This window comes from Drosophila montana, unplaced genomic scaffold (genome assembly GCF_035044405.1).
Source record: "Drosophila montana isolate Dmon_TW-CO22-7 unplaced genomic scaffold, ASM3504440v1 contig_3200_1, whole genome shotgun sequence".
Classification (NCBI taxonomy): domain Eukaryota; kingdom Metazoa; phylum Arthropoda; class Insecta; order Diptera; family Drosophilidae; genus Drosophila; species Drosophila montana.
The window spans coordinates 5,197,399-5,224,278 of NW_026998080.1; the positions used below are offsets into that span (position 1 = coordinate 5,197,399).

The following is a 26,880-nucleotide window of genomic DNA, read 5'->3' on the forward strand; positions in this document are numbered from 1 at the left end:
ATCTTTATGCGCAACATGAAGAGAAAAATACGCAGCTTTCAATTTGGTTTTCTTTTTAGAAATGTATTTGAATAAAAATCTACCAAATTCATTCATGCTTCTTCCAGTTACTAAGTTATTGTTATATTATTATTTTAAAAAAATTATGGTAAATGGGAGAGCTGAAATTCAACAATCTTTCACGAAGCCCACAAAAAATGTTTTACATATGTTTTCTGTGTGTGAAATATGGGTTTCGTGCTTTTGGTAAAGTAACTTAAAATACTTTTCATAGTTTTATGTTTTGTTTATAATTATGTTTTTCCTTAATATTTTTAGCTTAAGTTAATATTTCCGCATCCTCCACCTCGCCCTTTATCTCGGCAGCTGCATCCGTCGCCCGAATCGTATCTGGCAATATGCATTCCTCCGGCTGCGAGAGGACCTGGTTGACGATGAACACATTACGATTAGATCCGCCCTCTTTGCTTGCAATTGCGGGTGCTGCCGACGCAGACGAAGATGTCGCTTTTGTTCCCAGTACAGGCACCCCGTTCACTACGCCGACGGGCGTCGCTATGTCTGTCGACAAATTTGTGGGCGCCACGTGCGACGAGGTCTTCGTGGAACGTGCATAGGTCTTCTGCGCTGGGGATGCGTTAAACGGAATAATGGTGCCAGACCCGACTCTCTTCGCGACACTCGCAGCTTCAACTGGTGTTGCCGCCGAGCTGGCTCCGACAAGCTGCAATGAACAAATAATCTGTTAGAATTGTGAAGTTTATCTTTTGCTCTAGTCGGCAGTGACCGAGATTCCCTGAATCTCGCACTGAACTGACATTTGCAATTTCCCATCATTCGGTTTTCTAATATTTCACAAGGTTCCTTAAATTGTATTTGCAAATTATGCACCCCTCGCAACCCCATCTTGTTTTTCTCACAACAAGAAATAGAGTAGACAACTTTTTTCTCTGCAAAAGCAAATCAGTTTTTCATTACCCGCAAAGTTTTAAGAGTTCATTTGTCGCTTGGCAGTGAATTAACAGCTCGAAAAGTTCGCTAAAAGCGACATAACAGTACCGAATAATCGAATATATACATTGAAAAATCGATTGGCCGATAACTGCGTTCATTTCAAACGAACGCGTTTGCCATACCTAATAGCCTGCTGTTGTCGGATTTGAACTCACATTTAAGCGTCCAACTGTGCATATACTAAAATATTACTGATATGTATATATCATAAGAACCCGCCTACCTAGTTTGATATATCTAGCTCATACTTTTAGTTATGCCTAAAAAACCATATTTTAAAATCCCAATTATGGAAATCAGAGAACAAAACAACAGATACTCTTATTCTACAGGCAGCGTTCACACAGACGGACACGAATAGATCGACTCAGCTTGCCGTCCTGATCAAGAAAAAAAAAACTTCATGGGCTCGGGATGCTGCCTTCTGACCATTATATAAATTTGCAAAAAACTATTACAGGGTATATAAAGAAAGAATAGTTTTCTTTTAAGGGGGTCAATGTCTTTACAACTTTGAGACTTGCTTGCACAGAAGCAGACAGATGGGCTTATCAAGTGTATATACATTATGCGGTCAGCGATGTCACCATCTTTGTGTGATAAAATAATAATGCCCCCTGCAAGGGTATAAACTGGAATTCCCAGCACACTTACCTTGCTGTTGGCTCCAGTCGGCATCATGAGGATCCGCGAACGTTGCTGTTGGGTGACGGTTGCAGCTGGTGTTCCTATTCCCGATGCTGCTGGCAAAGAGCCCCTGGCGGTTGATCCACGTGGCGTGCTGCTCGCAGCTGGAGCACGCACTGGCGTTGAGCCTAAGGTTAACTTAGGCGTTTTGTACTGATAACCAATGATGTTCTTGTCCTTATCGTAAATGGGTCGACTGGTGGCGGGGGGCTTGTAAGTTGGCGCTGATACCGCCTGCCGCAGACTACCGGCTGCCAGTGGTGGAGTGTTTACCCCTACCGCTGGTGAAGCATGAGTTGTATTCAGTGCCTTGCCCAGCACCGAGTTACTGGTGCTGGCTGGTGTGGAGTTGGGCGTTGATGTAGTAGCCTTGACAATGGCCCGGATTTGTGGTAAGGGCGCGGAAATGGTATTGGTGACGGCATTTATATAATAAACATAGTTTTCCAGAAGCTTGGTGCCCACGTCCACATCAATCGGTAGCAGTGTGCTTGTCCTAACAATACTCTCTATGACCTGCTGCCGCTCCGACACGCTCATTGAAACAGCTCGCCTGGCCAGACTCTGCAGCACTACATCGAAGAGTTGAACGCGTGTCTGTAGCTCCACCCGCAGCTTGTCGGTGGGGCAAATGGGCGGTAGCTGCAGCAGTTCCGGAACCAGGCTGGCCACAGATTGTGAGCTTGCCACTGTGTGCCCGGTGCCCGGTGCAGCTGCAGCAGCATTTGGCGGATGCACTTTTTTGGTCAAGCTCGTGTTACGTGGCGGCTGCTGCTTGGCCAGCGGTTCAATGTTGCTCGAACTTGGCGGCGCACTGGGCACGTGCGTAGCTGCGGGCGCAGTGGACGTTGCTATGGCAGCTGTCGTCGACGACGCCGTTGTTTGAATGGCACAGGGTAACGCATCCTTGGCCGCCAGCTGCTCGAGTTTGGCACGCACCTTTTGCGGTATATTCTTGTCCTGCTTCGAGATGATCTTTGTCGAGATGACCATGTACTGTGGCAGCTCCAGCACCGGCACCTCCACTTTCGAATGCAGCCGTGTCGGATCAATGGCCTGCATCGGCCCGTCCAGGTTTGGACAGCAAAAGTCAAGACCCACGTGGCCGTAGGAGCGCTGATAGCGTGACGGATACAAAAACGAAAACATTTTCGTTGTACCAAACGTGTGCTGATCGCTTGAGCTGTTCGCTGAAGTAATTGTGCTGCTGGTGGCGTTGCTGCTGATGGTCGTGCTGCTAATGGTGGTGCTGCTGATGGCGTTGCTCCTGGTGCTGTTTGTGGTGGTGGGCACATTAATATCCGTATGCGTTGTCGGCGCCATCGAAATAAGCGTTGGAGCCGCGCAGGTGTTGACGGAGCAGGAAATGTTCGCTGCAACTTGTGATAGAGTTGGAACGGGTACATCAACCTCCATATGCACCGTTCCCACTGGGGGCAAGATCTGTTGTTGCTCTTCCATTTCTACCTGCTCCGCTTTTACTTCCAGAACTGGTAGCGGCACTGGCAAGGGCATGGACCTAACAAACGGAGCCTTGGGCAGTTGCGTTTCGGCAACCGGCTGGGCTCTAGTTATGACTGGCTCTGCTTCCTTTGCCGGTGGAATTGCGGCAGTTTCGGGTAGAGGAGCTATAGCTGTTGGCGGCTCCACTGGCTGCACTGGCTGTGCTTGCTCTGGTTCTGGTGGTGCCTCTATTTGTTGCAGACCCAAAACCCAGTTTTTAATCACGTTTCGATTCAGACGCACGCGCAACTTGCGCACTTTCTGCGGTAATGGCTGCGGAGCCAATTGCAGCTCCTTGGGTTTTTGAACTGGCTTTTCCGGTGTTATTGGAGGTGCTGGTGCTTTAGCAATCGGTTCTAGTACAGGGACCGCTTTTTCACTGCCAATGTCAGTGGCAGTGGAAGCAGCAGTAATTCGCACTGGGAACGCAATTGATGTGTCCGGTATGACTGGCTGCTCCTTCGAACGCTTAACATTTGCTAACTCCGTAACGGGCTTAGCTGGGAGCTTGCGCTTACGCGACTGCGGAACTGGCACCACATCGGGGATCTGAGGCTCAGGCTGCGGCGCCTGAGGCTCAGCAGCGGCCAGTTTGAGACTCTTGCGGGATTGACGTTGCGGCTTTGGCGGCAGCTGCCCGACTAGTTGCGGCAATGTCAGCTGCTGTCGCTCGTTGGAGGCATTGCGTTGTTGTGTAGGCGTAATCGTGGGCGTGGCAGTCGTGGAACGTATTTGACTGCAGGCGCGTGTTACCGGTGTCGAAGTCTTTGAATTCGTCAGCGATAATTTTGTCATGCGGGAAGAGCGCTTTGTACGCTCATTGGACGAGTCGCGGGAGTCCGAGCTGGGATTCGTTGCTATAGGAGTAGGTTGTTGTTCCACTGCTGTTGCCAACGACTCCTTTGACTTGGATTTTCCAAACGATTTGTTAGCGACTTTTCGCAATTCCATTTTGTTAATGGGCTTCGCTTCAGACTGTTTTTCTGTAGCTGCACCAGACACCCCCATTTCCTTATCATCAAAGCTAGTGCTGACTGCAGGTGCTGCAGTTGCTTCCAACTTTTTCGCTTGCGCCTGTGGAAAGGATTTTCTGGTGAAGGTGGTTAAGTGGTTAAGGAGTACTTCTGCTGAGAGTCCTGCGGCTGTCAGTTCTGCCTGTTTAGTTTCCAATTTTTCACCAGTTTCCACTTTTGATAGGGGTTTCTTGACAGCTTCAATAGGAGCTATTGTTTTCCCTGCTATTCGGGGCAAGGATATTTTGGCAGGTAGAGAGACTCGCTTGTCTGTTGTGCTTACGGCAGCCTCCGATTTACGGGTTTTTAGCTTTTTGCCAGAGTCTGTAGGTGCCATGGTCTTTTCGGGAACACTTGGAGCTGCAGGTTCTTTCGCTACCAACGTCTCATCAGCCGTCTTTGAGGGTGTGTTCATTAAAATCATCTTCCTTACAGTTTCGGCTTGAGTTAACGTCTTTTTGGGCGGTGAACTCACCGGCTTATTGGCGTCAGGCACCACTGAGACGGAGATGTTTATACCACTGATAGGAGTTGATGGTGTTTCCATCTTCTTGAATGGTTCCGTTGTATTTGTTATTGCAGTTTTGGTAATTATTACCGAGTTGTCTATCGTCATTGAGTCATCGCCGCTTAGCAACGATGACAAACTCGATTTCAATGGCGGCGTCTTGTTTGCTTCTGGCTTCCTGCTGAGCTTTGTTGCCGTTTGACCCAAGTCCAAACCTTGCTTGGCTTCTTGCGGCAAGGACTTTTTGGCATTTTTATGCGCTGTGCTCGCTTTGTCAGCTGCTGCAGTTAACATTTGTTTCCTAGCCTTGCCTCTTAGCTCCTCCATAGCTTTGCGTATCGAAGATGGCTCCTTGTCACTAGCCTTGGCCTGAGGCTCTACAGTTGAGCTTGCGAGCTTCCGACGCTTCTGTGTAGGCTGCACATCAGCCTGCAAAGGCTTTCCCAGACGTCGCAGCACTAAAAAGATTCATTTACTTTACACCAGGGGAAACACTTTTGCAGCTCTCGGATCCTTACCTGCTTTACCAGTAGACAACTCCCTTTTAGGCGGCGCTGGCGGTGCCATAGCTGTGATGCTACTAGCTCCCTTACTTCCGTTTGATTCCTTTGCCTGCAGCATTTTCTTGCGTTTGGCGGCTGCTAAAAGAGAAAAACGGATTACGAGAGAAAAGGTTCAATATTAGAAAACGAGCTGCAACGGTAAAAAGATATGTTTATATGTAATATTCTAGTAATAGCTATTAACCGTCTGGCTGGGAGGCATCCATTTCGCGATTTTTGAGCTTTCGATTAGAGCTCACGGAATCGGTGCACCTCTCTTCGTCGTCGTCAACATTTCCCGTGACACCTGTTGTTTTTGTCGGACATGAATTATCATTATTATCTCCTTTTGGCTGCTCCTCTGAATGCTGTTGAGCGTCGTCAAGAGCTTCCTTCTCCGGTTTCGGATTTTCGTATGAATTTTCCATATTATTTTGCTGCTCATTCTTTTCAGCAGCTTCGCTCTCCGTATGCTGCTGTTCGTTAGCAATTTCCACTTCATTTTGCGGTTGATCCTCGTCAACAGAATTTTCCTCCTGTTGCTGCTCTTCATTCGCTGCCTCTGTCTCAGTTTGCTGTTGATCTTGGTCAGTAGGCTCCTTCTCTGGACGCAACTCCTTGTCAGCATTCTCCGTTGAAATTAGCTGCTTATCACTAAGAGGCACTTCCCTCCCAATCGAAGTATTGTCTGCAGCTTTTTCGATTTTCTGGATTGGGTCTATTTCAGGTTCAAATGAGTCACCTTCGAGGTTAACTTCACCTTGACCGGTAGGTAGATCCGTTAAATTCTCATCCGGCTCACTTTGAGTTAAACCTTCAGCCTCAACGTCTGTCTTATCGGTTTCAGCTTGCGCTGTGCATGGGTCAGCAATGTTATCCACAACTTGATCAGCTGAATCTGCATTAACAGCCGAATCTCCTCGATTGACGAGTGGATTTTCCACAGAAACTCGTTTCAAGGCGATGTCTTCAAGCTGCTGATCTGAAGACGAGTTAAGAATTTCATCGCCTTCCTGTACGTTTTCAAGTTTCTGGCTAAAATTAATTTTAGAGCGTGGCACTACCTTCCTAAGTAAAACGCGCAGCTTACGGCGTGAACTGCCTGAAGAGCATGTGCTGGGTGTGCTTGGAAATGATGTACTGGAATTATTGGTCGGTGCAATCTTTGGCGTAACTGAATTAGTGGGCACTGGTTCGGTTTCTACAGTGTCTGTTTGATTTTTCATATTTTTGGCTGCCCTGCGCCTCTGCTTTGCAAATCTGGGAGCTGGTTTCTCTATGTGTTCATCAGCATTTGATTCCTGAATATCACTGCTGGTTTTTTCAACTTCCGACTGAACATTTGCGTCTGCTTTAAGTGGCGTTGCTGGTTCATTAACGATTTCAGCCGTTTCGAATTTGGTTTTCTTGATCGCTTCCTTGGCTGTACTGTGGCTTGGGGCTAGTTCAGTTTCTGCTGCGGTTTTATTTTGATCTTTAGCTGGGCGCTCTGCGGACTTTGGTTCCCTTGATCTAACGCGTCTCCCTTTTAATGGAATTGGAGTTTCCACTCTTGAACGAGTGGATCGGCCACGACTTTCAATTGACTCGCCTTCCCATTCCTTTGCCTCCTGTATAAGATCTCTCACTTCTCGAGCTAATACTCCACGAAGTTTCACCTTCGCTGACTCCTCAAAGCTGTTTACAATGTCGGAAGCGCGTGCTTCTTCTGTATCCTTTTGTCCTTCAGAGGTTGCTTCGTCTTTATTAACCACAACTAGAGGATTTTCTGGAATTGGTTGGTCCTCGTTAGAAGGAGTCTTTAGCTTATCATTGAATTCCGTTGTTGTGGGGAGTTCGTGCTCTGAAACAGCTTCAGCTTCAACGGCTGTTGCCAATTGAGCATCTGCAGATGAAAGAATAACTGGGTCCACTGTCGAACTCATTTCAGTATAAGTTCCCTTTGTGTTATTAACCTCACTCTCAGATGCTGATGATACACTTTGAATCACAGCCTTCGTTGAGGAATCCTCATTATTGACTTCATCAATGGATTCTGATATCAAAGCCGATGGATTATGTAAAGATTCCGATTGTGATATTTCAGTTTCCATCTGATTTGATGGCGATTCTTCGATCTTTGACCTATGCTTTAACCTGCGAGATTTTCTTTCTTTTGATGTATTATTAGTATCATTGAGTTTAGGAGCTCTTGCCGGCGATTGTTTCGGCTTCTTGTGATTTTTATCAATTGCTTCCGATTCCTTGTTTTCAGTAGCTTCAGACGTTGACGGTTTTGAGCTGCGTTGTGGCCTGTCGTTTAAGGATTCCTCTTGTTTTGGTATCTCGTGTTTGGACTTCCGAGTTTTTCTTTCTATACTATTCTCAACATTTGATTTTTGGGGTGTTTTTGTGGCTAACAGGTCGCCGATAGATTTCTCTTTTTGATCTTTACAGATTACTTTCGATATTGCAGACGCATCGCTTCCAGTTGGTGACTTTTCTAACAGCCTTGGGCTATTGCGCCACTGTGTTCTGGTGGTTACAACCGAGTTAGTGTCGCCTCTAAGCAATCGCTTTGTGCTACGACTCTCGCGACCTGTCGATTTTACGGGAGACATATTCTCTGGACAAGGACTAGCCTTGGCCAATACAGAGCGTCGCGTTTTCATTGTGCTTTCCGGGTTATCCGACTTATTCGCTTTTGAATGGTTATTTTCAGCTTGGATATTTGTAATGGGATTTGTCAATAGAGGTTTATCACCTGGATTATCAACCGTTTCCTCGTCAGCTTGTTGAAAATCATCTTTAGTAGTTACTTCTTCAGGCATGTCTAGCTCAGCTTTTAAACTTTCTTTACTTTCTTTAGATTTTTCAGTAATACCTTTGTCCTTTTCAGATAAATTATCTGTATTCTTCTCCAACGATTTGATAGGCAATGTCGGTTCAGATGGTTTATCTATTTTTACAGGTTCTTCCCCTGTTACTTTTTCATCCACATTCCCATTGGATGTTTCAATATCAGGCACTCTATCTCTAGACACCTCAATATCGAGTGTTCCTTGAGGTGACATTTCGTCCAGGGCTAGCTGCTCCGTTCCCTCTTGGTCAGCTGTATCCCGCATATTAATTTCCGTATCTTCGGTATCTTCCTTTTCAGAATCATTTGCACCCATTTTTACAATTTCACTTTCATTTTTAAAAGCACGTTCTTGAATGACACCGTCTTCTCCTATGCATTGCCCAGCACTTCCTTGCGCCTTGCTCTGACTAACACTGTTTTCCCCAAGGCACTTTCCAACATTGACAAGACGTGTGCTCTTATCAATTTCTAGTTCCGTATCCATCAGTCTCTCCCCAACGGTTAGTTTTCTGGAAATGTTGTCCTTTGCTTCAATTGCCCGTGTTAATTCTACTTTTTCAGCAGGGCTGTGAGGCAAGAATTCTCCGCACGCGCTTTTGAACGAATCGTTTGATGTCTCTTGAAGCTTAAACGACGCTGAAGTTGAATTGTCTTCTGTTTCCCCGAGGTCTAATTGAGTTCTCAATTCCTTATTTGTTTCTGCTTCATCGGTTGGAGCTGTTATAAAGTCTTGTTCTTCTTGTTGATTTTTATTCGAAAATTTTAATTCTGCATCCGCCAGTTTTTTCGACGCAGCGCATGGAGAGCCTAATTCTTCTGGCGGTGGTGCCGTTTTTGACTTTTCAGGAGTTTTATACGCCGATTCGCCGGTTGTTAAATTCAAGTTTATGTCTTCGTCCACCTTGACAGTTTTATTTTCATTTTCTGACGGAACTACACTAGCCTGCTCAGTCAGATTCTCCGAGACAGCATCATTCACTTCTGTCTTCACCATATTTCGTTTCTTCCTCGGTCTCCCACGCTTGCGCTTTATTTTTTCTGGCTTCGTGGGAGCTTCTTTTTCTATTTTACTCTCATTTTTCGGTTCTTGCTCTTTTGTTTCAGCATTGCTTAACGTTGGCAGCGACAGCGGCTCGCATTTGTTCTGCTCCTCTGTGGTGGCGGCCCTGGTCTTTGGCTGCTGACGATGCCCACGCTTCGGAAAAGCGCTGTCGCTTTTAGCCCGACGCAGCTCGGTTTTCTTCGGTGCAAGCTTATCTAAATTCTCGCTAGAGTATGTGAGCTTGCGAACGTGACTTTTAGAGAAAGAAGAGCCAACTGTTGGGCCCACTAGTTTAGAGTTAGATGTGCTGCGCGGCTTGGAAGCGGAACGTTTTTCGAACTCCTTGGAGCGCTCTACATCAATGTTAATGATTTGTTCGGCGAGACTGAGGCTTAAGCGCTCTAAGGTTTCGTACGTTAAATTAACATCAACGTAATCGGCGCGAGACGTTTTTTCTGACTCGTTGCAGCTTTTCCGTCGACCTGTGCTGCTGGAGGGGCCGTCAAACTGCTCCTCAGCTGCAAAGATTAAATCGAAATAAGTGATAAATGTGAAATACGCTAAAATGAAAAGGAATTAGGAAAAACTTACCCTTTGCCTCCGCTTGATTAAGGGAATCATTAACCTGATCGTTATCTGTTTGCGCTGTAGTCGTAGACTGTTTTTCATGGGAACGCGATTTCTTAGCATTAGTTGTGTATTTATGTTTAGATGGTGGCGATTCGGCACTACTTAGATTATTTAAATACAATTGCAGTCGCTCATTATCGCCGTATGGCATGTGCTGCTGCTGCTGCTGCAGGCTCTCGTCTTCGGAAACAACAGGTGTCACAGTGTCTACACGGTTTGTTTTACGCACATTATAAATATAATCAGAGGGTTGGCAGTATCAACTAGTTGTTTAACGCTGACTTACCCGCCAATGATGTAGCCGTGCTGCTATCCGTCGATATATCAATAACCTGCTTAGATCCCTCGCCATCGTCATCTGAATCGCCATAGCCGTAAAAATCCGATTCATATTCATAAGACGAATCGCTGTCCGAGTCATCTGAGAAGTCCTGCAAATCTGCAAGCCGCAAAAAACATATATTTAATTAAAGGCTGAGCTAACCGAGTATCGAAATATTATTTCATGATACAAACAATCACGATCAATGCGTTTTCGTGTCAAAAAATAATAGAGGTAAAACAAGCGTGTCATACAGCCAAAAGTTTGTTCTTTATATAATTGGCTAATGATTAGATCGTTTAAAAAATATCAATACTAAAGTAATGCATGCATCTCTAACTAAAAGTCCTATTCTAGAATACAGCAAAAAGATGGAATTTTTCAGTTTCCTCAAGAAAATGTTTTGCATAAAAACGGACAGACGGAATAGTTTTCTTCAGCACGGTTTAAATTTGATCGTTATATTTTTCTCTTTCTAAGGAAAAAGAGTTAATATACAGAATCAATCAAAATTTCTTTTAAAAAGCATAGCGCTAATATATAGATAGTTTGAAGGGGTTTACTTACGCAGTGGATCCTCTTTTGGCTCGTGCTTAGGCGGCTTCAAGTTCGGTTTCTTAGCTTTTATAATGGTTATAGCTTTCTTCTTGTTGGGCAGCATATGAGTGTTGGAGGATGTACTGCTGCTGCTGCTGCCGTTGGGCCTATTGCCGGTCTTAAAGATGTCAGCCTTGCTCCGTGGCTTTAAATGATCAGACAAATTGGATTTGTTTGCCTGTAGCTTATAGTCAGCACTCTTCGACTTGCCAATGCCGCTGCCAGTGCTTCTATGCAAGCCTTCACTAAGTGACTTCCTTGCTGCCGCAAAGTCAGCCGACTTTGACTGCGATTTGTGTGTTTGGCCCATTAGCGCATCACCTTCAGCAAAAAATAAACGAATCCGTTGGTGTTATGAACTCTTGTGTGTACTACTTATAACGCATTACATACCCAAATCATCTATGGAATCGTAAGATTCTAAGCGATCGCGCCTATGATTTCTGAATTGGCTGCTTGGTCGATTATACAATGCATCCAGAGCATCGTTGGAGTCGCTCGATGAGGAACTTAATCGACGCCGAAATCTTCCCTTTGCATTTGTGCCACCTGATTACATACATACACACACACGCGCACGAAATAAGCATGAAGAAGATTTTTTCTGTATTTGCAAGTATACTTACTTTCAGTGAGCAGCTCGTCGTCCAGAAACTTGCCGTCAAATAGTTTCTGAAAAATATCCGGATCTATTGACGAGGAACCACTCGAGTCCGACGAAATACGTCGGCGTTGCGGCAAACGCATCAACGCTTGATTCGACGCGCGTCCTTCGCTGCTTGTTTTGATGCCTTGCGTAAAATTGATTGATAATTGAAAAATCGGCAGCAAGCGCACATTGCAAATAGAACACTCACCTGGCAGAACCAAATCTTTGTACTCATCAAGATATTCTATTTCTATATCCTCCATATTATTAAATTGTTTTGTCTGTATATATCTTTTCTGTTCTTTTTTTTTTTGCCCTATTGCGTTTGCATTTACACTTCAAGTATATGTTTGTCACTGTCGGCTTGTAGCATGAATTTGCGCACCATAGCAACGGTGCAGCAAAATCGGACGCTGTTCATGGAAAGCGAGTTTGTAATTTATAAACACATCACGCAATATTAAATTAAATATTGAATACAATATCAATTGCAAAAAGTGCTTGAGGACCGCACATGAAAAATTTAATGAATATGCAGCATTTGGTATCGATAATGATAGAACAATTCGATAGTTCGCATACAGCTAAAAATCGATAAGAATCAATAGAATTAAAAATCGCGCAATATTCATTCGTACTGGACATTTAACATACAATACATTATGAATAATATCCACTCCATTTCTCAACAAAACTGTGTGATATTACAAAAAAATACCCGGTAATTTCTCCAAAACTTTGCGTAACTGAAGTATTAATTTTCAATTCTCAACTTAACCGAATGACTGCTGAAGTGTCCATTCAATGAAATCATTTTCCATTTTATGAAATCAACATTTGTTAAGACCATTATATACTTTGTTATTTAGGTTCTGAATAACAAATCATACTTTTCGACTTAGCAGTTGCACTACTTTTATCCTAGTGTCTCAGGGGATGCAAATGTAAAGCATCTACACAATCTCTTCTTTAGCATATGCATTTATTTTCCTTTGTTAACTGTTTTTTGTTTGTTGTATAATTTTTTTAGGTGTTAACAAATAAAGTTGTTTTGACAATGAGCTACTACAAATGTCATCACTGTCAGTCTGCGTCGCGCCTATTTGAGCATACTCAAAGTATATTCTTTAGCAATTTAATCTGTGTACAGCTCGTATGCACACACGCACACACACACAACAGCTTGACGCGCTGCGAACTGTAATCGAAATTATTAAACCTTATCGAATAGTTGCTGTCAAAGTTACGTTTACGGGCGAATGGCAGGTGACGTGGAACACGAAACCGACACGAAGAGTTGTCAAACTGATTCCAACGCTTTCAACACTTTCCAGGTCAGCACGCAGAATTCACGAACTTAGTGCACATTTTGCCTTTAATTAAAATTAAACACATACATTAAAATGGTAAGTAAAAATCATATTTTTTGAAAAATAAAAAGGCGAACCAAGTGCCGTCTATTGTTATAGCCTGCTCCCGCAAGTTCGACATCCGTTGGCAGCGGATCACGCTCGCCCAGCAAACTGTCGGCGCCACGTAGCGCTGGCGCTGGTGGCGGCAGCACTCTGAAACAACGAAAGACGACAACAACAACGGCGGCCAGGAGTCGTGCTCCAGGCGGAGCAGGCACTGGTGGCATGTGGCGTTTCTACACAGACGATTCTCCCGGCATTAAAGTGTAAGCGAGCCGTTTAACTGAATTAGTTGTGTTCGCTAAATTAAACTATTTTTTCGCTCTTTTGTTTGATAGTGGTCCAGTTCCAGTTCTGGTCATGTCGTTGCTGTTCATCGCCTCTGTCTTCATGCTGCACATTTGGGGAAAGTACAACCGTTCTTAGACAGTTCATCGTAGCAAATAAATACTTTCACCTCAACGGACGCACCGCGACACAATTGTCGACGTCATCAGATTTCTCACAGACAGTTGCCAAAATAACAACAACAAAAACAATTGAACCGTCGCAGCTAGCACTGTGGTATCTGCATTCCGTTGGTTGAGGCATTGTGTTTTCCACTTGAAATTAATTATTGTCTAAGCTTAAGTTACCCGTCGTTAAATGATAAACTAAATTGTATACATAATTTGTCAAAATTTTCTATTTACTTTGCTGCAAAGTTCTTTTGTTTGAAGTTTGTGGCAGATAATCCATTCCACAATTTATGGTGGCCATGTTCATGTGCATTACTTTCGCGCTTCACAGACGCAGTTCAATAGTTTAAAAAGTGTTAAGAACAAATGAATTTGGTATTAAACGAGTAAAAATAACAATTTTCTATGTATTTTCTCTATAACTTTCTTATCTTTTGATTTGATTTATTACGAGCTACTATCAGAGCTTGTCCCATGAATTGCGATTCCTTAAAGTATCGACAGCGAAGTGTACACTTGCGTTCGCTGTGACCTCGGTGGCCGCAAATAATGCAGCCGTATTGCTGGTCCTTCCGATCCTTCTTCTTCTGGCGATCTCTGCGTTTCAGTTGGAGCCACAGTCCACAATTAGTTTCAATGTGACCACGTTGGCCACAAAGCCAGCAACGCTGCATGGACTGATACAACGCACAGACGTGGCCCTCACGCTGGCTGCAGCGGCGGCAGTTCGTGCAGTGCACATAATTGGGTTTCACACACATATCACAAAACTGACAGTGCCTATAGGTTTGGCCGTTCTGTGAGCAACAGTTGCCGCACCGATCGCAATGCACGTTCTCTATACCTGTGTAGCGTTGACATTTATCACAATACTTGTAGCCTTCTGCAGGTTGCAGCTGCAGCAGCTCAAGCGGCACGTTGGTAAAGACGCGAACTGGCGAGCCATAGGAGCGTCGGGCGATGCCCACATTCGTATAACGACTGTGGTTGGTGTAGTTCAGCTTATAGTCACACATTTGGAGCTCCGGCATATCCTGCTTTATGTAATTTGTCATATAGTATGGATATACCCAAAATATGGACAGTGGTGTGGCGGGCAGGCAGTTGATGCGATTGTGCAGACGTACGAGGGAGCGCAGCGTATGAGCAATAAGTTCCGTTCTACAACCAAATGGGGGATCCGTTACAATTAAAACGCGATCATTGCTGAAATGCAGGTGTGTAGCATCAATTTCCTAGATATGGAAAGCGTTCTTACTTATTGCATTTGAGGAACAGCTCAAAGGGTTCTCGATTGTAGAAGAAGTGATTGTTGCACATGTTGTACAGGCAGAATTCCTGCGGGCTGAGATATGCACCAAATCGCTCGTCGAAATCTAGCAAAAACGATTGGATTTTGTGGTTACGTCGCAGGTGGAAATGAAGCCGAGGTGCGCCCATGCAAACTACTTGACTACATAAAAGAGACGTTGTTGCATTTACATGGAGTCCTTCTTTAATTGCTGCAGCTTACTTACTTGATTTTAAGCAAGCGACATTGATCCGCAAAGAATTCCAGGGCTTTCTGATCAAAAAAGTACTGGGCATGCACTTCATCTTGTGAAAGTGCTTTTAGGTGATTCGTTGGATCGGGATCGCTGTCCATCGTTGACTCGGGATAATCGCGAACATTGTGCAAGCGCTTAAGCCTGTTGCCCTCCCATTGAATCTTATCCATGCGAAAATCACACAGTTTGGGATTCCGATGAGCGGAGCAGGCATAGAAGCCATCGCTTGGAGTTTCACTTTGCCGATAGAATAGCACTGTGGGACCGTGCGGGCAGCAAGGATGCTGATCCGCGGCATCTGCGCCATCTTCCTCAACTTGTAGAAGAAGCTTTTCCCTGACGATTTCCTTATTCATTTGCTCTAACTGACCAATTGGCAAGGCGTTGCCACTTTTCAAAATAGCGGAACTCGCGATGTTTATCGATATAAAATATATCGACATCCGCATATGTAAGAGCATTGCAAGTTGCAACATAGAAGCGGCAGCACATTTTTCCAATTATTGTCATAATAAGTTGATATATTATATAACAAGATGAACAGCCTAAAGACAGCAACTATGCGATTTGCCAACTTGGCCAGTACAGCAAATGGCGCATTAGGCAAACGTGATTTCGCCCGTAGTCTTTGGCACATGACCAAAAAGCCGGCGGCGACAGGCGCCAGTGGTGACCATGTTACCGTGTTGAATGTGCACAAGCCCAGCATAAACTGCACTTGTGGCTGCAATGTGCACACCAAAGGTGAGTCTCCCATTGAGAATAACATCTCTCGCAAGCTTTAAAGATTGGCGAATGTTCTTGCATGGTTACATAACCTCAAAGACGGATTGCTGACAACATCCAGGGTAATATTTTGAAATTAATTTAATGGTTTGTTTTTTGTCAATAGCTGAACGTGAACTTGTCGAGTTTCTCACCGAGGAGATCGTTGCGGAGCGTAAGGTGCAAAAGGGCAAAACTGTTCCCAGTACATTGGAAGGCTTTAGCGTAAAACTGACTGGCGCCGATGTGGAGCTGACCAAGCAGACGGACAAGGAGAAGGTTGTCGTTAGCTTCAATGTGAACCACACAGTTGACAGCGAGGAAGAGCCTGAAATCAATCCCAATGCCGACAAGCCGGAATTGGGTGAAATGCGCAGCAAGCCCCAGTTCGAAGTAGATATCATAAGGGGTAGCGCGACTCTTTCGTTTACTTGCTCCTATCTGGATGGTGAGGCGCAGGAGGGGGAGTACAATGATGTGTTTTCCATTGAAGAGATGTCCATCTACGAAGGCGAGTGGAATGACAAAATCTATGCCGTTGCTGGAGATGTGCTCGATGGCTATTTGTACGATCTATTGATGAATATTCTGGAGGAGAAGGGCATCAGCAACGAGTTTGCTGAGAAACTCTCTGATCTGGCCACAGCTCATGAGCACACCTCTTATATTGCCTTGCTGGAGAAACTTTCCAAGTTCACAGCCGGCAAGTAAAAGCTGAATGTTCGTTGCTAATTTTAAGGCGAAAGTTGTGTAGTTTTTTAAGTTTTCACCAGCAACTGCAGATATAGTACCAATCGTTAGTCGCATCAAACTAAAAACGTTTTTGATCCTTTGTGTTTTTAGACGTATGCTTTCAATTGAAACTAGTTTTTAAGTCAAACTATTGAGCCCATCATGTTTTGGCATTTCAACAAAGAGCATATGCTAATGTACTATCTAGTGGGGCATATGCTCTGGCTTTGATTAAGCTAAATACAACTCGTTTTGTTCTATTACTTTATTGATTTTTATTTGGAAACGTAGGGAATCCATATCCTTTCCACTGATTACCAGCGATATGGACCAAAATTTGGAGTCTGCGGTCTATTTGGCGGCAATGTTTGTGGCCGCCTAGGTTGACCCAAACCGGATCGCGAATCAAAGGGCTCCGCATGCATTAGTTGCGTGCAAACTGCACAGAAGACCAGCACGAATGTCAAAAGTGTTGATAGAAGCTGCATGTTAATAGTTAAAATCTTTTTTAGTTCTGTTTTGAGTTGATTATGCAGTGGACTTTATATATGAAATGCGTGCCTGAATTTGATGTATCGGCGGGCAAGTATTTACCCCGCCGGGAAGCACCCGACCTTAAGATCCGAGTTTCGATAAGCACTCCTGGGAATCACAAAGTAGAACATTCGCATTAGAAACGCAAATATGGGTTGTTTACATCTTGGCGGCAAATTCTGATGAATGGGGCCAAGATGATTTTCTTTATGCCCGACTAGTATATTCCCTGTATCTGTTTAAATATATATTTATATATTTTTCTATATACATAATTCAATTGTTTTGATTGTTTGTGAGAGCAGCAGGATCAGCTGCAGAGCATTATACATATACATTTATATAATTTCTCAATTATTTATTAAAACACTACAAACATATATACAAACTTTGAACTTTAAATAATTCTGGCATTGTTTGAACTTAACATAAATTTAATTAAAAACGATTAATTTACATTCTGCGCCAATTCAAAAAGGCGCTATTGCCACGAGCTTCTTATACATTTAGACTGTGGAGCTGCGTTTGTGCTTCCCAGGGAATGCGTCCTTACTCCTATCAGGCACCACACGGCTGTTCAATATGTCTTGCTCTGAATCCGTTTTGATCTTATCACCATGGCACGGCCCTAAATCGGCTAAATGAGGTCAACTTTTGCTTTGGCCGCTCTGGTGTTTGCTCCCACTCGCTGTAGTGTTGTTGTCGTATTCGGTGCCAGTGCTGTAATCCGTTTCAATTTCACGTAATTCAATTTTCTGCTCACGCATGGCACGCTGTTGGGGTATATCATGCTATCAATGAGTAATACAAGGGTCTATTTGCAATGAACCACCCACCTTTACGCATTCCTGATAAACCTTGAAAATGGGCGCACATACGGAATCATCGGTTTCTCCTTTAAGGAAGCGTTCGGAAAACCAGTTATTGAAGCACGCATCGTATTGCTTTTTCAGCTCATTGCAGTCGTCGCCTATGCTGTTCATTCTGCAGAGTGATTAATTTTTTATTGATAAATTTCACTTGTTAAATAATAATGCCAATAAAACGTGCGACTGCTGCAGAAAGGTTGCCGATAACTTATCGATAATTATGAGGCCGATAGTTCCGCATCAGAAATTTTACCTTTGATAACGACTGGTACGGTGACCACCTTTCAAAAGATTCATTTTGCCAGCAGGAACCTTTTATAATATGCCTTCATCGGTGCCGTTATTTCAATTGAAATAAACTATCAAATTCTTTGCTCATGTTAACAGTTTTAACATCGTACTAAAAATGAAATGACTTATTTGTTTTTCTTGTTTTGTGTGTGTGTTTTTTTTCTGTTTCTTTTGAGTTTCCTCTACTGTTTATTTTAATCAAAGACTTGCGCACTTTAGATTTTAGTTCATACAAAATGCATTTATCAATTAGTTTTTAAGCATAATGAGCGTTAAAACAAATTCACAGTACAGCGTAATGAATAAGGATAAAATGGGTAAAATGAAAGGCTGAATGATGATGAATGTAGACCTCCGATTCAGGGGTTGACTGAATCGGAGGTCTGGCCACAGTCGGTATCAGCAGCTGTTCCTCTTCCATAGATCCATTTCCTTAGTCGCAGTGTATTATTCATGTATTTGTTTAAAGGCTTCTACTATGTGACAGTGTCTACTCTTCCTCAATGGTTTGCACTTGTTGTTGTTGCTGCTGCTGCTGGTTCTTGTGGTGTCCACGTTGGTTGCGGTTGCGCTGATTGCGATTGTCGCGACGCTGGCCGCCCCAATTGCCGCCTTGATTGTTCTGGTTGCGATTGTAGCCGCGGTCACGGTTACCCATGTTGCCGCGCTGGAAGAAGTTGCCCTGCTTCATGTCGAACACCTTCTCATTGACGTCCACCAGGTTGGTCACCTTGTCAACGAACTGCATGGCCAGGGCCTGAAGGCGCGACGGCTCCGATCGATGCATGACCACCGTTTCGCTGGGATCGTCCAGGCTGGCCATCAGCTCCTCGTTGATAATCATCTTGCTGATAATCGAATGCACCTTCGGCAGCGGTAGCTCATACATTTGCGAAAGCGATGGTATGCTAATCGAAGTGTACACGTTCGAGTAGGTGAATAGATATGTGCGCAGCGACTCCTCCTTGATGAACTTGACAAGCATTTCGCGCACACGCTCCGACTCGTAGAACAGATCCCACACCTTTGTGTTCATCTTCTTGTTCACTATGAAATTGGCACACGCCTGCCAGTTGCCGCAGCGCATTGCCTTGGCGGCTGCCACAACGTGCTCGCGCATCGATTCGGGGGGACCCACCAGGGACTGACGTTCTGAGGAGCGCAGCTGCTGGTAGAACGTTTTGCTGATCATACGACGGCGTGCATCGAACTCATGTGCGGCTATGTAGGGTATCTCAAGGAGCATTGCCGAGACCAGATAAACGCATTCCAGCAGTTCGAGATTGATGTGCATGTGGAATGGCATTTGGCGCTGCTTTTCGATCTTCTCCTGCTCAGCGGAGCGTTCGTGCTGACGCTGAGGCAACAGTCCCTGAGCAAGCAACTCCTTTGGCTTGCCGGTGACCATCAGATCGACCAGACAATGATGGGCATCCTTTATGTTCTCCTGACGGAAAGCGCACAGACCCAGATTGGCCATCATGCGATTGTATAAAATACGCGTCGAGGGATCTGCCGCATCGATGTTGTCTTGCAAATGCGACATCAAAACCAAATCGCGCGCCTGGAACCAGTTGTCGTGCATCGCATGATGATAGATGTGCGCCAGTATTGCGCGCGTCCTAATGCGATCTGTGTCGTCCTTGGCGTAGATAAACTTGCAAAGCTTGTCCATCACCTCAACGGAAGACGGAGCTGTGCCCGCAGCTGGCAGTTCACCCCGCTTGCGCTTGAGCACCTCGGGATCGAACTTGTAATAGAGATGCTCGATCTTTCGCAGGTAAATGCGACAACGCTCGTTGTTGCTGCCGCAGCGCTCGAAGTATTGGACAACCAGTTCAATGGTTTTTACCACATTGATCTCGTCCTTCAGCCGCGAAACGTAGTCATTCGAGTGCGGATCGCACTCCTTCAGCAGCTTGGTAAACTCATCGTCCAGACGTTCAATGGCAGCTAGCGGACAGCCGCGAATGAAATACGGCGCAGCTCCATATTCCTCGTGTTCCTCGGCCACGGTCTCGTTCATGTTGATGTCCGGATTGGCGAGCAGCAGTTTTAGCATGCTCTGCATCACCTCGAGCAGAAGGGCCCAGTGCTCCAGCTTCATGGGCTCGGATATCTTTTGATTGTAGTCGAAAATGGCAGAAATGATGTTAAAGTGAATCTTCACGCTAATGGGCGTTCCCAGTTCATGTTGCTCAGAGATGTCGCGCAGCTCGAAAAGCAAATCAATTTGCAGACGGCGGTCGGTACGCTTCTTGCCGCGTGCCGACATTATTTCTACCAGTTTGGCAAGCACAAGAGGAATGTCGATTTCAGCATCCTTTTCAAACATTTTGGGCTTCTCAACGACATTGCCCTTGACGACGGTCTCCCATTCGCCATCTTCATCGTCATCGGCGCGCTTGCGCACCTTGTGCTTCTGCTCCTTACGCTTGTCTTTGCGCTTGTCGTCATCCTTGTCCTCCTTCTCAGTGGTACGCTTAAGGAAACGCTCACGCATGTTCTGGTATAGATTCTCATCCTCAGAGGATTCGGTCTCCGACTCGGTGTCAGAGTCCCAATCGATCGAATCATCAGAATCATCCTCGTCAGCAGCCACTTTAGCAGGCACCAATTTCGCTACTTTGGGCAACTCCGCCAGTTTGCCGGTTCCGGGGCCAACGCCATCATCGCTGTCAGCGCCTGCTCGATCGGCGTCGCTATCGTGTGCTTCCCCTTCGCCTTCATCGACGTCACTTTCCTGGTCGGGTGCTTCTCGGAAACGCGCCAGGTCCTCTTCAAAATCTTTGATATACTTTCGCACTTTTTGGCGCAACGTGCCCAGCGACTTTGAGTTGTTTTTCGAGAGGTTTCTGCGACCCTCTCGATCTTCCCACACCTCATTGATGAAATCTTCAAGCTCGGCAAGGCAGCGAATGTAAAAGCGCGGTGTAATGCCGTTCTCTTCCTTCGAGATGACGGGCAGCGCCTTCGTGTAAGCTCGCGTCAAATCCTCAAAGCTGCTCAGCGTATTCGGTATGTCCTTAATCTTCTTATGGTTGCGTATCGTTTTAATGATGCCTGTTAAATTCTCATAGCGCTTTTCCTTGGTGGAGCGGACCACACGCTTAACTTCCTCTTCGTCATCGCTGAATTGCTGCTCAAAATAAGGTATTTTATAATTAATTGCGGCTGTGGCAGGCGCCAATGAGATTTTTAACTTACAAAGTTATTCGCTTTGTTGAAGTTTGACGCTTGAACCTCTTCTTCGCTGGATTCGGATTCCGAGTCGGAGCCGTTGGCAAAGAAACGTGACATGGTATTTAGTTCTGCTTATGCCGTTTTCTGCAAAATAAATAAAATACAAATTACATACAATTTTAACTGCTTGACTTGTGTGTCACAGAGCGGTTGAGGTTATGTGCAAGCGGCCAACATGGCGTTTGCCAAATATTGACAACCAATTTTTGCCACAATTACGAAGTTATCCTTGTGAGCGCGTGTTGCAATACATGTCGGCTCTGTTGGTCTTCCATCCCCAACATGTTTAGTGCCGCTCTAGTCGCGGCATTTCACAAAAACTTACAATTATTACAGCAAAACGATGTCATTCACAAGACATCAAAGAAAAGAGGAATAATACAAGTTTTCGGTTATCGATATGTGAAATGTATGAATCGATGTTTTGACGATGTTTTTGATATTTTTTAACACTGTCATTTATGACAATGTATTTCAACATTCAACTTACAAATCTCTTTGACTGTTTCTATTTCGTTTTCCTGATAAATATTACTAAAATAATTAAAACTTGACTTTATTGAATTGAAATATTCGTAAAAAAAATGGTAACGTTTTTTTTTTGTAGATTGTTTATAAATACATTTCGGAAATTTTGGGATATAAACATCAAGCGATTTGCTTCAAATATAATATTTGAACAAAGCAGTGCCACTTGAGTTTAACAGTGCCAATGTGAGGGTGTCTGTTACAGGTTTAAATAGACAAAATCAAATAAAGTGTTATACTTGAAATTGGAATTAGCTATTAACTTCCACATTTAAAAATAGAATAAAAAACAAGGAAAACAAAGTAATAAGCCAATTTAGCATACTACTAATGATATTGTTAGTTGAAATATGTAAAGTATAACTGCGCAGGCGCATCCAATAGCCGGCATTTGGCGCAAACACAGCCTTTCCTCGCCGCAACGCTCCCCCCGCTGACAATCCGAATGTGTGCGAATTCATATTGTCAGGCACAGCCAAAATGTTGTCGACGTTTGAGCGCGCCAACAAGTCGTCTGCGTTCGCTTGTCGTGGCCAGTTCACCAGCTGCCAATCGGCGGAAGCGGCAATCTTTAGCATAGCGCGAAATTCAAGCGTTGAGGTCCGTTTCCGGCTTTGGTGTCTGTGCGAAACGTAAAGTGATAAAAAGTCTATATATATAAACAAATTTAGCCAAGTGTTTAGCGTATTTTCCGTTCGGCATTCGAGTAATTACGGGCACGTGTGCTGAGATCCCATATCCCCAAAAACAAGGAAACTCTGAAACGCAAATGTAAGCACAATAAATAATAATTGAAAATTGATGCAAATGTGTTTATCTGCTGTGTCGCTCAAAGTGCTCAAATGAAAATCATAAACTGACCAGGTAAAATCCGATAAAATCCGTACAGCTTTTGACATCTGACAACTGACAGTGCACAGATCCGCGTAAATTGATAGACAATTTAATGCAGCTTGTTTGTAAATTAAAAATTAAAAAAAATACATTGCATGCATTTGTCACATCCTGTTTGGCCTTACACCATAAATTCGTTGCCTTTTGTCCGTAGTAAATCGTCCATGCAGGGAAAGCTTATACATCTGTATTTATATCCCAACTGAAAAAGTGGATTTCCCTTTTGCAATGCTTTTAGTTTTCATTTGAATTTTTGGGCTATTAACTTAAATTGTTCTTCCGTTTATTTACGCGCTTCAGTTTAGCCTTTGGGAGTGAGGTCAGGTCAGGATGTGCGACAAATTGTAGTCGACCTTTTTGGGAACTGAAATAAAATATTACGCATTCAATGCATTTCTATTGTATGTGACTAGATATTTGCACCTCGATCTTAATACCGTATCTTTCTAATAATAACAATTAAATTTGTATAAAATACTCATGATCAGTAGAAAGTTTATTCATTCTATATATTTTGAAGCATACAAAATAAAGTATTCTGAATATGTATCTTAGAAATAAAACACTTAGCTTCGCAGATGTTAAAGCGGTTTTATAAGATTGTACAATTGAAAGGGTTTAAAATATATCTCATAAGAAGACATCCAATAAAGTTTTGATTTAATATATGTGCGAAGTATGGAACATTTGAAAAAATTAGTTCAATAATTGTTTGCATGATTAGGAAATATGATTTTATCAAAAAGCTATTTCTTAAATACATACATATTGCAATTTAAAGCAAAAGCTGTTTGCCATTGGTTTTTGTTGTTCAATTTCAATGGAATCGTTAATCTCAAGCTCAATAAATGTTTAAGTCGAGTAAAAGTCTCCAAGGACAAGCTTTGGTCTATGGAATTGCGACACGCCCATTCCGTGGCTCTCCGACAATTTATGAGTAGCGCACAAAACCAAAATCAAGCCACCGTGGAGCTGTGCGAAGATCCCCACTATAATAAAAAATGCCAGCAAAACAACAACAAAAAACAAGTAAGAGGTTCTAGTCGGGAGCTCCCGACTAGGGGATACCCTGAACCCTCTTCTCCCGACATTCTATAGGTATAAAATGAAAGATACTTGATATATATATATACTATTCTAGAAGCTACATGTCAAGTTTGGTGACTCTAGCTCATATTATTTGCAGAAATTGCTCAAAAAACAGGATTTCGATATCGATTTTTATCGATTACTTGGAAACGGGTCAAGTTATCGATTATAGGAAACAAACTCGATCTGCGCGGGGACTGAGAGGACCTACAGCCTACATTTCAAGTCTCTAGCTCTTATAGGTTCTGAGATCCTTGCGTTCATACCTACGGACAGACGGACGGACAGACGGACATGGCTAGATCGACTCGGCTATTGATGCTGATCAAGAAGGGGTCGGAGATGCTTCCTTCTGCCTGTTACATACATTTGCACAAACACAATATACCCTGATTACCCATTTTCAATGGGTTCAGGGTATAAAAAGGGCGAAGTAGAACTTAAAAATGCAAGGAAATAGAATAGAATATGCAAGGCGAGTGGAGGTCGGAGGTCAGTGCGGCTCGGGCTGGGGCTGCACTTGGCACTCGGCAAAGTGCAACTGTAGCTGCAGGAGAAGCGCGTGCCATTTATTAGTCTTTGGCAGCAGAAGCTGGCAGCACGCAGCGCGTGGATAAAAACGTGCCCTGGCCGAAACTATTAACGGAAGCCCCCAAGTGCCAGGGAGTTAGAGGCAAGCGACAGTTAATGGAAATGTTTATGGCGTCTGCGTAATTGTTGGTTCATGTGCATGCTGTATGCCAGAGGCCATTCGAATGCCATAACCGGGTCTGGACCTGATGGATGTCGGCCAGTGTTCCTCCATCTAAATATAAATCAGACGAGCGCCTCTGGGGCAGAGTTAGCTTGAATAGAAAATTTGTTTATAATTTGCCGACGCGACAGCGCTAAACAGATAGCGACCAGCACAAATAAACAATGTAGCGAAATCGTAAAAATTGCTCACCTGAATCACACGGCTATCTATTGGACGTGCTCGTGTCGAAGCCGTCGCATCTTATATTTTTCGGGCACATATTTTTAACATTTACACTTGGGTCTAGTTCAGCGAAAATCATTTAATATTTCAGTCTAGACGCTGAAGAGATACAGTTCAAATTAATAAAAAGCAAGAGGTTCTAGTCGGGAGCTCCCGACGAGGGGATACCCTGAATCCTCTTCTTCCGACAGGCGATAGGTATAAAATGAAAAATAACTGATATGTATATACCATTCTAGAAGCTACATGTCAAGTTTGGTGACTCTAGCTTATATTATTTGCCGAAATTGATAAAAAACAGGATTTCGATATCGATTTTTATCGATTACTTGGAAACGGGGAAAGTTATCGAATATCGGAAACAAACTCGATCTGCGCGGGCACTAGGAGGACCTACAGCTAAAATTTCAAGTCTCTAGCTCTTATAGGCTCTGAGATCCTTGCGTTCATACATACGGACGGACGGACAGACGAAGAGACAGACAGACGGACAGACAAACGGACATGGCTAGATCAACTTGGCTGTTGATGCTGATCAAGAATATATACACTTTATGGGGTCGGAGATGCTTCCATTGTACCCTTTTTACCCATTTTTAATGGGTTCAGGGTATAAAAACTAGCGGGCATTACCCGGCTTTGCCAGGGCCAAGTAGTATTTTCTGCAATATGAGACATTTATCGACCGTTGAAAAGGGAAATCTTCTGGTCTTAGATTTTCCAAAATCCAAGTATTAATTACAATTAAGCTAAGACCAGCGCTTGTTAACGGTAAACAGTAATTACAATCGACAAGGAATCGGAGTGAAACTTTAATTAGAACCAAGCATAAAATGAGTGAGTGTGTGTAAACATGTATGCAAATAAGTGCTAGTTCAAGTTGAGATTAGCAAGTTGATTACTTGATTAATTAGGCAGTCAAATGTTTTGATATTCCTCTACTTTATTTCCATGCTGCCACGTGTCCATTTCGCCTGGCAGCCTTGACTGTTATGGCCAAACTTTGTTAGCTCATTAACCCACCCGCTTGCTGTGGATATTATGGTATATCTTTCAATATGCTCCGAATTCTGTTTAACTTCCTTCATGTCGGTTGTCTTTTTGTAGTTGCAGATGCCCCCCAGACTATCTATCCCCAGCTCCAATTGCTACTGCTCTAATTTCGCAGCTAATGCTAACGAATGGCTGTCATTTAATTTCTATGAGCCATAAATTTTTATAATGCACATTCATTAGGTTTCCATCCGCGTGTCCGCATGTGTTTTATCCGCTGCATAAAACTGTGATGTAAGCAGCGCACAGTTGCTGCTAAAAGTTTAGCAACAGGAAAATGCAGCTAATTAGCTGACAAATTAGAAAGCTAGATACAATCAAGGGAACATTCCGTACAGCCAAGAAATAAACTGAACATTTAATATGATCTTGGTTGTTTTGGTATATATATTCAATATATATATATATTCAATAACGGGAATGAAGTAGAGATCCTTCAGGAGTTTATTCAACAAGAATTCAAAGAATCTAATTTAGCCTTATTAAATAGCATCAAGGTTTAACCCCAGATAAAAACATACGTTCAGATCGGTCGGATCGGAGATTTGAAAAAATTAATTTAAGAAATTTGTTTATATAAATGTTTATTGTATTGGATCAAAAATAGCATACATTTTTATTACAACACATTTTGGCTTAGGTTAATTAATAAATCTACATAATTACATTGGAAGTAACTTTTTAGAAAGCTTTTCTAATGAAATTCAAACTTATAGCTTTTCAGTAGCTCATGAGTTGCTTCTTATTTGAATAACTTGAACTTGGGTCTTTAATAAATAGTTGGTACTTAAACTTATCAATACATTTATCCAATCCTAACGGCTGGGTATTAAAAGAGCCGAAGCCACAACAAAAACAAAATTTCAACTCGAAGTGAAAAACAAGCATCGGCAAAAGTTTTCGACGAGCATTTATAGCACTCGTGCAAATCATTGGAATCGAGTGCCATTATTTCATACCCTGTACACAGTCGAAAATGGCCAAGAACAGGCTATAAAGGTTTTGTGCGTTCGTATGTAACGGTTATAGCTCCTTGATCAGGAGGAGGACTAAAGGAGTTCTAGTCATGTCCCACCGGTCTGTTTGTCTGTCTGTCTGTCTGTACGAACGAGCTAATCTTGAAAACTATTAGAGCTA

General features: G+C 43.4%; 7 protein-coding genes across 12 annotated transcripts in view; 3 read left to right on the forward strand and 4 right to left on the reverse strand.

Annotated features, from left to right (window-relative positions):
• Positions 1 to 91: 91 nt before the first annotated feature.
• Su(var)2-HP2 lies at positions 92 to 11,876 on the reverse strand. 4 transcript variants are annotated; one of them, XM_064687669.1, is made up of 10 exons: positions 11,558 to 11,876; positions 11,327 to 11,491; positions 11,094 to 11,249; positions 10,671 to 11,021; positions 10,068 to 10,220; positions 9,743 to 9,988; positions 5,473 to 9,669; positions 5,244 to 5,363; positions 1,669 to 5,183; positions 92 to 724 (listed from the first exon to the last, which is right to left on the reverse strand). In XM_064687669.1, the coding sequence occupies exons 1-10, from the start codon at positions 11,610 to 11,612 to the stop codon at positions 320 to 322; spliced, it is 9,363 nt and encodes a 3,120-aa protein (XP_064543739.1). In that variant the 5' UTR covers positions 11,613 to 11,876; the 3' UTR covers positions 92 to 319. The 4 variants fall into 4 exon arrangements, with proteins under 4 accessions (XP_064543739.1, XP_064543738.1, XP_064543742.1 ...); XM_064687668.1 differs by having other exon boundaries at positions 5,244 to 5,366; XM_064687672.1 differs by lacking the exons at positions 5,473 to 9,669; positions 9,743 to 9,988 and having other exon boundaries at positions 11,558 to 11,867.
• A 721-nt stretch (positions 11,877 to 12,597) lies between these two features.
• Positions 12,598 to 13,618, forward strand: Sec61beta (Sec61 translocon subunit beta). The gene is made up of 3 exons (XM_064687677.1): positions 12,598 to 12,755; positions 12,819 to 13,027; positions 13,100 to 13,618. The coding sequence occupies exons 1-3, from the start codon at positions 12,753 to 12,755 to the stop codon at positions 13,185 to 13,187; spliced, it is 300 nt and encodes a 99-aa protein (XP_064543747.1). The 5' UTR covers positions 12,598 to 12,752; the 3' UTR covers positions 13,188 to 13,618.
• Positions 13,429 to 15,152, reverse strand: LOC135432156 (rRNA N6-adenosine-methyltransferase ZCCHC4). 2 transcript variants are annotated; one of them, XM_064687674.1, is made up of 3 exons: positions 14,737 to 15,152; positions 14,478 to 14,672; positions 13,429 to 14,425 (listed from the first exon to the last, which is right to left on the reverse strand). In XM_064687674.1, the coding sequence occupies exons 1-3, from the start codon at positions 15,120 to 15,122 to the stop codon at positions 13,636 to 13,638; spliced, it is 1,371 nt and encodes a 456-aa protein (XP_064543744.1). In that variant the 5' UTR covers positions 15,123 to 15,152; the 3' UTR covers positions 13,429 to 13,635. The 2 variants fall into 2 exon arrangements, with proteins under 2 accessions (XP_064543744.1, XP_064543745.1); XM_064687675.1 differs by having other exon boundaries at positions 14,478 to 14,595; positions 14,737 to 14,959.
• Positions 15,153 to 15,218: 66 nt separating this feature from the next.
• P32 (complement C1q binding protein P32) lies at positions 15,219 to 16,526 on the forward strand. Its single transcript, XM_064687676.1, has 2 exons — positions 15,219 to 15,510; positions 15,659 to 16,526. Exons 1-2 carry the CDS (start codon positions 15,303 to 15,305, stop codon positions 16,240 to 16,242), a joined length of 792 nt encoding a protein of 263 aa, XP_064543746.1. The 5' UTR covers positions 15,219 to 15,302; the 3' UTR covers positions 16,243 to 16,526.
• Positions 16,527 to 17,134: 608 nt separating this feature from the next.
• LOC135431301 (TP53-regulated inhibitor of apoptosis 1-like) lies at positions 17,135 to 18,065 on the reverse strand. The gene is made up of 3 exons (XM_064686346.1): positions 17,920 to 18,065; positions 17,634 to 17,781; positions 17,135 to 17,570 (listed from the first exon to the last, which is right to left on the reverse strand). Exons 1-3 carry the CDS (start codon positions 17,961 to 17,963, stop codon positions 17,445 to 17,447), a joined length of 318 nt encoding a protein of 105 aa, XP_064542416.1. The 5' UTR covers positions 17,964 to 18,065; the 3' UTR covers positions 17,135 to 17,444.
• Positions 18,066 to 18,171: 106 nt separating this feature from the next.
• On the reverse strand, positions 18,172 to 21,682 carry eIF3c (eukaryotic translation initiation factor 3 subunit c). The gene is made up of 3 exons (XM_064686343.1): positions 21,526 to 21,682; positions 21,165 to 21,284; positions 18,172 to 21,096 (listed from the first exon to the last, which is right to left on the reverse strand). The coding sequence occupies exons 2-3, from the start codon at positions 21,255 to 21,257 to the stop codon at positions 18,448 to 18,450; spliced, it is 2,742 nt and encodes a 913-aa protein (XP_064542413.1). The 5' UTR covers positions 21,258 to 21,284; positions 21,526 to 21,682; the 3' UTR covers positions 18,172 to 18,447.
• A 472-nt stretch (positions 21,683 to 22,154) lies between these two features.
• The window catches only part of CCHa1-R (CCHamide-1 receptor), a 31,259-nt gene continuing 26,533 nt past the window's right edge, over positions 22,155 to 26,880 (forward strand). Inside the window, exon 1 of one of the 2 annotated variants that reach the window (XM_064686344.1) lies at positions 22,155 to 22,592. The gene's annotated coding sequence lies outside the window, so the exon portion shown is untranslated. The remainder of the gene's footprint in view (positions 22,593 to 26,880) is intronic. The other variant, XM_064686345.1, reaches the window with a different exon arrangement.